At 41.5% G+C, this 12,915-nt stretch overlaps 1 protein-coding gene across 1 annotated transcript in view; it reads right to left on the bottom strand.

The window, feature by feature from the left end:
• LOC103770183 (transmembrane protein 178B-like) overlaps positions 1-12,237 on the bottom strand; it is a gene marked incomplete at its 3' end in the record, with an annotated part of 62,113 nt that extends 49,876 nt beyond the window's left edge. The window contains exon 1 of the mRNA XM_008937432.1: positions 11,856-12,237. Coding sequence (XP_008935680.1) covers positions 11,856-12,237 — 382 coding nt within the window. The remainder of the gene's footprint in view (positions 1-11,855) is intronic.
• Positions 12,238-12,915: the final 678 nt, after the last annotated feature.

Raw genomic sequence — 12,915 nt, 5'->3', positions numbered from 1 at the left:
TACCTGTCCACCTCTGGTTTTCAACTACATACAGAATTCTCCTGGTCATGGCTCCACCACTCTTTGCACTCCAAGACAGGTACACCTTAATGAACCCCTTGAGGGGTTCCCCTGAGGTGTGCTCTGTGGTCACATGCCAACTGCATACATATTGGGTCAGATTCAGCTATGCAACTTTCCCACCCTGAAAGGAAACCCTTTCAGAAAAGAAAGAAAGAAAGACTGCAGTGCCGGGGCAACTGAGAAAGTCACCTGAACCCAAATATCCTCACAGCCCTTTTATGCTCCTGGATGTCTGGGGAACCAGCATTCCAGTGTGCAACACAGAAGGTATTTGCCCACCAATATAAACTTGCCCTCCAGGACCAAAAGTTCACCCTGAAAGAAATGTCATGTCTTTCATATCACCCAGTCCTCAACATTACTCAGTTCTTCATATATAATATTCCAGGCCTTCTTTCTCTGGACAATGTCTCATTGTTATGGCAACAGTAAATGTCTTAAGTTCACTCTTTTGTACCCAGTCCAATGAGAGCTATCACCTCCCCTTACAGACCCTGCTCCAATATCATTAGTGACATTATGAAATGCAGTTGGTCCCCTACTTTAGGAACTCTACTATTCACCTTCACCTTGATACTCCTTCTCTAGGCACTTGATGCTTTCCTTTGGTCAGTTCCTTAAACACACTGTAAATTGTGTACTAATTACTTTAACAAGCTATTTCTTTAGGGGCAGAATATGAAATCCTCTACCAAAATCCTGATAACTTAGGTATAAGGCATTTCTGTGTCTCGAAACCCAGTTATCTTCTTACCAAAATATGTCAGGGTAGTTCGGCACACTTCAAATAGCAAAACATATGTTTGCGTGTTTATTTCATTCCCCCCGTGATTTAATTAATCTTTCCTTTAGAACTTGCTTTAAACTCTGCTTGGTATTATCATAATTAAACTAAAAGGTCCACTGTGGCCCAAACAACTTTTTGTCCTTTCTTTAAATATAGATTTGCTACTTTTCATTCCTAATGTACTATCCTAATTAGACAGATTTATTGAAAATCCTTTTTACTGGACTTGCAATGTCACACATAACAGAAGTCTGAGATGGAAATTATCCAAGTTGCCAATTTGAGCCTATTAGGCTGTTTGAGCTTTTCCATCTCCCCTGTTCCTACTAGCTGGCTCCTTTGTCTGATCAGTGTAACATTCCTCCCTAACTCTTTAACCATTATGGAATACAATATGAGCAGAAATGGGTAATCTTGAGGACTGGTGAATAGAAAAAGTATGAAATTTAACTGAAACACCAGCTCATGTAGTTAGGGACTAACAAAGAGAAATGTCTTTCCAATGTGAACTGTGTCCTGCAGGATTTTTGCATCATTGAACAACTGTCCTCTCTGTAAAACAGGGATAATTCCATTCTTCAGAAGTCCTTTATGTTAAAGATCCAGATGTACAGGATTCAGGTCCTGTCTCATTGGGAGCTACCTAAGAGAAAACAATGCAACTCGACCATCAGCTGCCATAAATCAGCATCACCTCTTGTTGGGATAGTGACCTTAACTTACCCCTTTAACATCGCTTTGAAAAATAGTTTTGTTTCTTTTTGTTTGTTTCTGTTATAAAAATTATGTCATTAAATGACCACTGGGCAGAAAGCAAAAATATCTACATTATAAAGGATCTTTTGCATATTCAAAGATATGTATTGATTTATGGAGTCACAGAGACAAGCATTGTACCTTTATACTGAAGCAGAAAGATCTTTTCAAATAGCTTCTGTTAGCCAATAAAATCAGCATAACTGTTTCATCTTATTAGAAAGTCTAGAAATCGATTTAGGGTTTTTTTTAAATGTCTGCTGTTAAAACTCAAAACCAACAAAAGGTGTCATAATTAAAAAAGGGCTACAACAAGAAAGTGTCAGTGTCTTCCACACGACCTGGTGGGATAGCTTAATGGGACTCACTTTGCCATATACATGGGACATCCTGGACCCCTCTGTTCCTTTACAGTGTTTCAACTGGCACACTTATGGTAAGAAACAAAAGACTCACAGGGCACTTTTGAACAGGTAGGTCAGACACTACTGACATGGAGCAGAGATGGCACAGAGGGATGAACGGGTTTCAGAGCCTGAGTGCATTCCCTGTCATCTGGGAAGAGATGCTGATAATCACCTTGCTCTGGACATATAGTTTCCTTCTGAACACTGAGCACAGAGTCCCTCTGGGGACAACTGAGGTATAGCTGCTGGAAAAAAGCAGATAAGAATCTCAAGATGCTCTCAGATCTGCTTTAAGAGGGTGTTACTCTTGGTTTTCCAGCTTTTCTGGCACCCCCTAAGCACATTAGGCTACTGCTGCTTGTTCCAAGGTTACATCTTCACTGTAGTCAGAAACAGAAGTGGGCACAGATGACAGCAGGCCACTCAGTAAGGAGAAATATGACCATGAGCCCAGCAGAGCAGTACCTGGCATGTGCCAGATTGCCATGGCATCTGAGCAGTTATTTCCAACCCAAGACTCCCTAGATGGCTTGAGACTTACTGGAGACTGTCGTGCTTTAAGCGTGCAGAACCACTGGAATGGGGGCACAACAGGCTGAAAAGACCTTTCCCATAAAAGCCCCTCAGGTCTGTAAATACCTTTTCCCATTCTCTCCACTTGGTGGAAAATATCCTGAATTTGTAGTTAATATTTGTTTACCCGCACTGAAGGTTCAATCTGAGACTGGAGTGTGGTTGTTCCAAGCATTGGACAAATTCAGTGATTTCTGCTGGGGAGAACCAAGCTGACACCTCTCTAAGGTTACACAGGATGAACTCACTGAATGAAGACGGGGTAAGTTACAGAAGAAAGTCAGTGGTAGGGACCTCTCTTTTAGTTTGTGTTCACTCAGTTTTAGTGTGTTCTCTGTTCAGTGTACAACCCTGTTTGATCCTGCTAGTCACCAGAAAAACAGGGCTTCACACTGGTTCTCTCCCCATCTTCCTGCTTCCCTGCTTGGACCACCACCTGGACTCCCTATCAGCCACCACCTTCACACTAAGCTTGTGTGGCCTGTCACCTCAAATCATCAGTATTAAGGACTTCTCCCCTACTCTCAGTCTTGTATCACTTTTCCTTTCTCCATGGTATCCATGCTGCACTTTTTCATACATAGACCTTTTTGCCCTGCGTTCCTCTATCTAGTCCTGCCCTGCTATCCCAAATCCCAGCTGACTCACACCGGTTGGTCTCTGCTGTGTCTCACACAGCACAACATTTCCAGTGGGAACTCCATTGCCTGGATAACTTTCTCCACTTAAATGCATTGTTCCCCCATTCAGTTCTGCTTGTTTCCTTGACTTACTACTCCAACCCAGCTCAGGTCATTCTCAGACTTGCAGTCAGAGTCAAATCCTTGCCCTATCTGGCTCATTCTTCATTCCCTCTTGTCTCCTCCAGCCCTCATTTCAGCTGTTACACGATTTCACCAAATTCCTCCATGAGAAAGATGACAAACTATGATCTTCCTCTTCCAGTAGCCTTGCTTCCTGTTTCCTCTTCCCCTCCTACAACTCCTTCCTCATTCTTCCCTCACACAGATGAAAAACCTCCCATGCAGTTCTCCACCTTCATTTCTTTTATTTGCCACTGAGCTAGTCTTATCCTATCTCCTGAGTTTCCTTATGGCTGTTCTTCTCCTCTCATTCTCTCTTCTCCTTGATGTCTCATGCCCCTCTGACTCTTTACTCCCATAATAAAAGTACCATTCAATCTCTCTTCTTAAAATGTCCTCATCTTAAAACATTTACTTTCCTCTTTAAATATCGTGTTTCTTTTCTCTCCTCCTTTTCATCATCAGCCTCTCTGAATATAGAATCATAGAATCCTTTAGGATGGAAGAGACCTTTAAGATCATCAAGTCCAACCATAATATGCCAGGTACAAATGTTTCCTGACTCATCCCTACTAGTTCCGTGCAGCTTCTCCCTTGCAACTGCTGCTGCCAAAGTCTCTGCTTAATGTCCTGGGCAAATTTCCTCATTGTCTGTATACTCTGTTCTCATCTGCAGTAGCATGTTGGCTACCTTCAGTAGTCTCCTGTGCTGTTTTAACCTGAAATGGCATCTTTGGCTACTATGACATTACTCAGTCCTCTTGCACAACCTTCGAATCTGCTCCTTTTGCATGTCCTCCATACCACACTTTTCTTCTCCCAGGTCTGCCAGAAGTTCATGGTGCTTTTCTCTTTCTGTCTTTTCCCTCTTGGTAATTTCTATCACAAACATAGATTCCACTGCCATCTCCACGCAACAATTTTCATATTCACTCCTCTAGCATAAACTTGTCTCCCTAAGTCTATATCCACAGTCTCTCTACTACTCCCTCATAGACATAAAGATACAAAACCGAGCTCATTGTAGCAAAACGAGATTTCTTAATGTTCTTTGTCCTTCTTTACTAAATGCTGTCTTCAGTAATTCCCTTCTTGAACTTTCCTTGTTCTGGTCAACAACTAGAGTAACATCTTCATCTCACGTCTTTCACTACATCCATAGATCCAGGGGATGTCCAATGTTTGAACAGTCTTTCTCCATCCTGGCTCTCATTATGCTTTTTTAGCCTTTATTACTACAATATTTCTTTCTCTGACCTTTACAAATGTGATCTTGCCCTCAATGTATCTATACAGGATGCTGCTAGAAATATAATTTTCCTAACCCATCACTCTGACCATGTCATTTCTTTTAGCAGCTGTAACCTGCTGTCCCAATATCTATCTCATTAGTGTAATCTACTTGTCTTCATTAAGGAAATGTCAGCTTCTTCCTACAGTCAACCAAAGAGGTCAGTTCCCACCACCTACTTATTAATTTTTCAAGCAGACATGACCCATGACTCTTCTGGTGCCATCCCTCAATCTTTGGAAGACCATCTTGTAAATATCTGCACCTCTTATTCACTATACTCCTTTACAACTCTTCTAGGAATCCCCCATTTAATGGTGCTTACAAAAATGTGTTTAGCCTGCTGGTGGTTTAAAACCACTACCGGTCACACTGAATATAATTACCTTGTCATCTCCCTGTACTCTCTCATAAAGCTGCATTACTCACCAATATTTAAAGTGCAGCAACACATCAAAATGATGGGGACATTTTTCTGATCCATGATTTCTGATCCATGATTAAGGCTCATAAATCCTATGGTAGACCTCTAACTGGTTTTAATAATAATGAACGAAATCCCTTTTATACTGCTACTGAGCTGAGGTACAAGAGATTAAGTCATTTGCCTCAGGTCATGAAGAAAGACTATAGCAGAGCTTGGACTGAATTCTGGTTTTGTAAACCCTGCCCTAACTGTAGTACTACCTTTCTTCCATTTATTTTCATAGTTATCTGCAAAGGATTATGATTTCATCAGGCTCAGCTGGGCGGTTCTGAATATTTATTTCTGGAAGAATTAGGCTTTGTGAGAAAGCAAATGGGGAAATTTCCATTTTATAGTGTGATTTCTCTCCCACAGAGAAAATATGTTAGTTTATATTCTTTTCTTTTAAATGGATTCTGTTCTGAATGGTCTGTTAAGGGCACTTGCACTTTGGAATCCACATCCTTTATTTATTTATTCCTTGAAAACTAAAAATCACCATTTCATTTCTTTCTTTTGCTCTTAAAGAGGTGAATATGTACTCAAAGGTTCCAGCAACACTTTGTTAGCTATGAACCATTAAGTAACTTACATTATAAATGACTGTCATTACTTTTGCAGAACCTACAAAACATAAAGTCTTCTTCCTCACTTACTGTCTCTGCAATAGTTAATGAATTCATTCCACTCTTGAAGTTATTCTGAGTGTACAGAAAGACTTTTCCAATGATAAAAAGCAATAGTCATATGAATTTGTATTGCTGTAATGACAAAATAGTTCAGATCATTACATCTCAAGTAAAATAATCTTTCATATTTTTATTTTTATAGTAAACAGAACACATCTGCACTCATATTAAATCTTTTCTTCACACTTTTTTAGAAGTTTTTAAGCAATAGGCATAAAGCATTAATACGCTGAGATTTCTCAAAAGGATTTGGATGCTCAGTTAAATGAACAGGAATTAAGCATGCAGTCCTGCAGGCAGCTCTGCAAATATCATTTTCCCTTGAGAAGGGCATGATCCCGTCATTTTTACTCAGGCAAAATTTCCATTTCTCCTCACTGGCAACTTTGCTTGAAAGCCCACAGCTTGATTGAAATTTGCCCTTTAAAACAACATGATTAAAAACAGTTGCAGCTCTGTTAAATTACATATATGTTCTTATTATTTTTAGCAGATATATATTATCAAACTAATTATCTCAGATGTGTCAGAGGAATGTGTCAGGTTCTCATTACTTGTGGTAAAGATTTTTTTTTAATGAACTGCTATTTAATCTTGATGCAATTAAAATATTAAAATTGCTTATTTAAAATACGATGGGCCAAATCCTCCTGGAACTCACATGCATGAAACACCAGTGATTTCTTCTATTAAATGATTTTAGAAAATCTATGAGCAAGGGGATGTCTTTGCTGTACCTTAGAAACGTTGTTTCTAAGAAACCTTAGAAACCTTGTTTAACTTCTGATATACATTGATAGACTCAGAATAATTATGGTATCAAATATGCCAAAGGCTGAATACCTGGGTAGCCTAAGATTCAACTCGAAGCTTGTCTAATGCTTGAATTTCACTGCATTCCTCCAGCAGAACTCTGCTGTGAAAGAAGGGAGCATGAACCTTGCGTTGGCCCTTCTATCCAGGGACAATTTTAACCTCAAAGGAAACACTAAAGGCTTGAACTTGCTGCATCACCACGTTCAATAAAACTTTTACTATTGACTTCACCAGGATCAGAATTGAGGCTTCAATAAAATTTCTTTTATAATGACTCCATTTGGAAAATGGTTGGAACTTCAAGCACGCGTTTTAAACAAAGCATTTGGATTCTTTAATGTATGAAGGATACATGAATAAATGGTGGTCCTCATTTACCTAGTAAAATCTCTGGATTTTATAAGTCAAATCTACAGCATTGCAAGCAGTTTTATGAAAATAAATCTTTTTACTCCCAGGAATGGCTGCAAATAGCTTCTCATTAGGCTTTTCTAATTGTGTATAAATAATCCCTAGTGATGGCCAGAGTAGTCCTGTTAAGCCTTTTTTCCTCACTTGTGCCATGTATCTGACAAGCCCAAAAAGAGAAAGCTTTCATCCCAAAATTCTTGCATATTATTTGGAGTGGAGACAGGCTGCACAGGAATGACTTTTTAATTTTTTTAATTTTTTTTCAGTGGTGGCCTGGGCTAAGTATACTTGCAATAAAATGTTTTAAAAATAGGATTTACTGTGACTTCCATGGATCTTTGGGGAAGAAGGAAGGTCAAAGGGGGATTGCAATAATAAGGTCACCGCAACTTTTTTTTTTTTTTTTTCAGAATTGGATTCCAATGGCAGGCAGCAGAGCCCCATCCACACAGGTTTAACTGGCAGTCTTCCAAAAGCAAGATGAAAGGTCCTCTGAGTAGTAATTGTCTAAATGGAACAGACTCCAGTTATTGTGAAACTTCTTCATGTACTTTATTGTACCTTTATAATTAAATTATGTAATTCCTTTTTTTCCTTTTTCGTTTTCCTCTCGATTAGTGCAGGAAACCATCTGAGTAATGGTGCCACAGGATTCAGACAGGCTCTGTGGCTTCCAGGTATTTTTCCGGGTCACTACAAGTCATATACAAGGAGTTGGTGAGCTGCTGGTTGCCAAAGCAGGACATAAACTTTGCCTTCTCCTGGCCACAGCTGGACACTTACCTGCGTTTCAGCCCTGCTCACCTCGCGGTGCAGGTGGTTGGTTCACTGGGATTTTTTGGTAGGGTGAGGTAATGCCACTTTTGCTAGAAACTCAGCAGTAAACAGGCAAAGAGTGGATCTAATAGGATAGAGGGAACACTATATTCAATATAATTGAAATTTTTTCTATCTTTTTGTATCGTCTGTAATTTCTGTTCTTTCTGGTTTGATTTTCTTTTTTTCACTCATGGTAACAAAAAGAACAAATTAGCTGCCTAATTTTGATGCAGCTTTAAAATATTCTTCAGGCCTTTGGTCTCATGCCTGCCTGCCTCTCCCTGAACATGCTTACTTGTGACAATCTGCTTTAATTCATTGCTTATTTATCTAATTGTATTATTTTGAAAATGCACCCGAGTTCTACAGTAATATAAAAAAAACAGATAGGAGAAACAGAAATAGGACCAATTATTTTATATATGCATTAGTGTCTTTTAATCTACTCATAAGAAATCTGAAGTAACAGAGCTCCAGTTTTTCTAGCAAAATCCAACATAAAGGGTTTGATTTATTTGCCAGAAAGTAAAGCCTAATAAATACAGAATAGAATTACAAAAGGGTCCCAGCCTATTCAGAAACAACTGGTTTTTAAAACCACTGGCATTAGAATAGTGCCAAATACCACAGGGCCTGATCCTGCCACAAGCCATTGCCCAAAGCTTGTACTAATTTCAGCAGAGTTCATAAGCAGAATAACTGCAGGGTATTTGCAAAGCTAGTTAGGCTCTTAATGACCATTTTTTAAAATCCTTTGATAGACAAACCTACCCTTCTCAATACTGGATGTTTTGCCTAGGGAAAAAATGTAGGATTTGTCCCAAAATAAATGGATCACTTAGATCCTCTCCAGCTTAAAAAAACAAAAAGCTTTAATAGCATTTACATTCAGTTACATATAGCACTACCCAGATTTGGGGCTAGAACCTCCATTAGTTTTTCCAGTTCTGGAAGAGGTGTGCTAGATTAAACTAACAGCCGGCAGAGGGAGGAGAGTAAAAGGCCTATGTACCACTAACATCCTCTTTTATATGGTATTTGCCCTGGAGCTCTCGTACAGAGAGAGGTTTCGTCTGTGCAGGAATATATACCCCAGCCAGGGTATTTGATTACTGCAGGAAGAAAACATCTGCAGCTCTTCACACCTTCACAGAGCATGCTCTGCCCAGGCACCCACCCCTCCAACCTCTAACTGCAGATGAGCATCTGCCATGGAAGAAAAACTAGAAAAGCAAGGTGATGATGTTGGGATGAGTCTAAAATACCTGTCCCATTTTTAACTCATAGCTGTTCCCAGCATTGAACAGCAACAGCAAAGGTACTTATTCCACTTCCATCATAGAGCTGAGGACTGTAAAGAGACAGTCTAGGTAGGTGGGAACAGGGACACTAGATGACTACCCATGTAAATCTGGCTCATTCTAATTCAGTGATTCCAGCACACAAGGATTTTTAACAAATTAGTATTTCACATTACTTTGTGCTAAGGGGACAGTAAAATCCTTTAGTTCTTTTTGATCTAACCAAATATAAAATGGACAAGTTATCCTATAATATCTCCAGTTGTATTTCTGAGCAAATCAAACATTTTATTCTGTCAAATTACCACTATTCTTGCTTTTCTGTGTTTTAATGTGGAGGTGCCAAAGGAGCACATATAGCATTACTGCTGATGTGTTTGACTGTCCATCATGGCTGAGAGTTAGGTGGCTCCTCACTCCATAAAAAAAAACCAAAACCAAAAAAAAACCCAAAAAAAAAAAAAAAACCCAAAAAAAAAAAACCATAATGGTGATACTGAGTGTTACTTGTCTCCCTTCTTTAACATTTCTCCCAACATACAATTAATTTTGTTAAATGTGTATCAAAAAACCTTTAAAGAAGGCAAGGAGTGACACGCACAGGTATTTCCACATACTTTGTTTATGTGCACAGTTTGCACTTCTGGCCTTGGGGCAGTGACTCTGGGAAGTGACTATCTGGCCACCTGCAGACACGCATGTCCAGGAATATGTGTGCAGGAGCACAGGCTGTACCAGAGCCTGGGAACCCCTTGCTACCATCTGAATGCTCTGTACTTACCGGTAGTTTACTACACACACAGGCTCACTCACACTCTCACGCACAAATTACAGCAGGATCTTCTCCTGCATTTGACTGCCTCAACCCGAGTTGCCACATTTTCTCTATGGTGAACACTCAGAAGAGCTGCCGTTACAGGTAACCCAGTGCCAGGCAATTTCAGCGGTTTCTGGCTGGAGAAACAGATGTTTCTGAACCCAGGACAAGGCAGGCAGTGAAAAAGGAATGAGTCTTCCTTATTTCAAGATGAAAAACCTAAATAACTGAAGCTCCGTTTGCCAAAGGTGAGCTCTGGTGACACGTTCACCTGCTGTCAAGGTTGAATTTCTCTGTTTATGCCCCAAGCACAGCAAGCACACGTGGCAGAGTGAGCCAGCCCTCCACAGCCAGCACAGCACGTCTGCACCCTCACCTGGACCGAGAAAAGGAACCAACACTGAAACCAGCAGCGGGGTGCCAGGCTGCTGACGGGCTTTGGACATGTTCACTGGTCCATTATAAACGGAACTGAAGACACCGATTTATTTCACAGAGGTTGTCAAATAGCAGCTAAACATTAAGGGTCACTAGCAACACAGATAGGATCCCAACTAGTCATCTAGTTCCCTGCTGCACCACTTGTTTGAAGTGCAAGTCTATACCATGTTACTCACCTCCGCTGCTCACTTTTAAAGCATATGGAACAAAATGTATACATTGGCAAACACATGTGAGAGTAGATCCCTCATGAATAATTAGTTTCAAGCAATAATTCCACTTGCAATGTTTGAAGAGGGAATTAACGCAGGCTATCAAGGGAGTTTGGGACAGAACACACTTAGAAAACAAGTATTTTTAAAGATTGCACAGGGTAAGAAGTAATGATTTCACTGTGATGGAAATAAACCCCTGGGGAGTCATCTGAATGCCACAGAAGAACCATGGGAGTGAAATGTTATTTTGTTGCATGGAGTAACTATGCCGTGGGTAGCAAAGATGCTGTCATGCTTTACTGAAACCCTCATCATCCTGCAAAAACACCCCTCTTCTGTACATCACATGTTTAGGCTGGGATTTATGCATAACTCCCCTTCCTAGACTTTGGATTAAAGAAACATTTGAGGCAAACTGACCATCACCTTGAAGTGGTACCTTGTGGAAAAAAGGAGGACCAAAAGAGAAGAGAAAACATAGCCCAAAAATGCTACAGGCAAACAGATGCATCTCCCCCACAAGAGAAATTATTCCCTTCTACTACTCCTAATAAATTCATGTAATGTTTTGTAGACATTGAAAATATTCTAAAGCATAGCTCAGTGTAAACAGCAAGCTGGTCTTCCTCCTGCTCTTTAGCATTTTTCTTTGTTTACTCTCCATTTGAGGATAGAAAAAGCCTACATGTGAGCACTGCAAATGGTGTATTTCAGGACTGCCGGGGCATTCAGTAAGGAAATGATGAAATATAGACAGATGTAGCCTTCAATAAAATAATATGTACTTTGCCTGAGTCACCAGGGTCAAACAAAATTAAAAAACAAACAAACAAACAAAAAAAATCCCGGGTCTTCTTTATTAATACTTTTTATTTGAATGTGGAAAATAATCTGATACCATGGTGATAGGCAGACTATACTAAGCTTAGAGAGACAGAGACATGAGAGAGACATTCTGGGGTGTGTCTGCTCTCACCCCCACTGCTGTCTTGCTCCCAAACCTCATGCCTGAGCAGTAGAGACCCCATGGGAAAGTGCCCTGGCAGTGCTCTGGGAGGCGATGCCCAGCCCGGCTGGGCACCCATTGCAAGGAGAGGCTAGAGATGCCGGCTCCCACCTGTGAGCCCAAATGGTTCTGCTCAGCCTCTGCTCAGCTCAGGAAGGCCTGGCACATTCATGTGGTAAAAAAACAGCCCTTACCTTTGGCAATGAGCTCTTCCAGCTCTTGGTCGAATCCTTGTCGGTGGCATTTCCTCCAGAGCCCCATGTTGGTGGAGTTGTACTGTCTGTTGCACTCGTCGACTGCACTCATAGCAAAGATCTGCCTCCTGTTTCTTGCCAAGAGGAGTTTCCCTTCCCAGCGGTCCAACCTAGACCTGCTGGCCCTGAGAGGCAGGTTGTTGTTGGAGTTATAAATGAAGCCAGGATCATTTCTCTTAGTGGTGATGCTCTTGCACCTCTCTCTGTGCTTCCTGGCATCAGTTTCGTACCAATGGTCAGAGCATATTGCCACAGCCAGCATGCCCAGGGCACACAGAGCTAAAGAGAGGCCAGCGTACAGCAGTAACCTTCCAGCAGCCATACCTCAGCTTCACAGAAACAGCATGGACATCTTCACAACAGGCAAAGCCCTTGAGCGTGAGACCACGCAAAGACCTCTGGAGCAGCTGCGAGGTGTCACTTGGCAGAGGCTGCCTCAAGCATCCCCAGCTCCCGTGGCTCACACCAACGCTGCAGAGGGATGCCGAGACCGCTACAAAGTTCTGCCCTGGAAGCAGTCCTGGAGTCTCATCTGCTTCTTCTCCTCTGTGGAGGAGACCTGGCAGGGAGAAACACAGCCTTCCACCTCGAAGCAGCAGAGCAAGCCAGCGAGCCACCTATACAAAGTCGTCCTGCTCCCCTCACCAGGAGCACCAGAGCGACAGGGGCTGAAGGGATATATCCCCCTGGAGAGACCTGGAAGCTATGGCTGATCAGTCCATTATTCGCTTTCGATCTGGCCAGCTCGGAAATCCAGAAGAAACGGCTGTCAGATCAGCAGGCTCACCACAACATCACCACAGGACAGAAAAGTTCAGGGGCTAGAGCTCTCCCTCTCGCAAGCAGCCAGTTACCCCGGTTTCAGGAAAGGGCGACTTGCCTTTTCTTTGTCAGTGCCTCAGCAAGAGCATCATCATCGTCTGGACGGTCAGTGGCTGCCTGGGTTTAAAGCGGGGTCGAAGGGGAGGGAGCAAGAGGGGGAGCAATCTGTTGTCGCTGC

Source organism: Merops nubicus, unplaced genomic scaffold (genome assembly GCF_000691845.1).
Source record: "Merops nubicus isolate BGI_N331 unplaced genomic scaffold, ASM69184v1 scaffold1993, whole genome shotgun sequence".
In the NCBI taxonomy this organism is placed as follows: Eukaryota; Metazoa; Chordata; class Aves; order Coraciiformes; family Meropidae; genus Merops; species Merops nubicus.
This window is presented reverse-complemented; position numbering and strand designations above follow the sequence as displayed.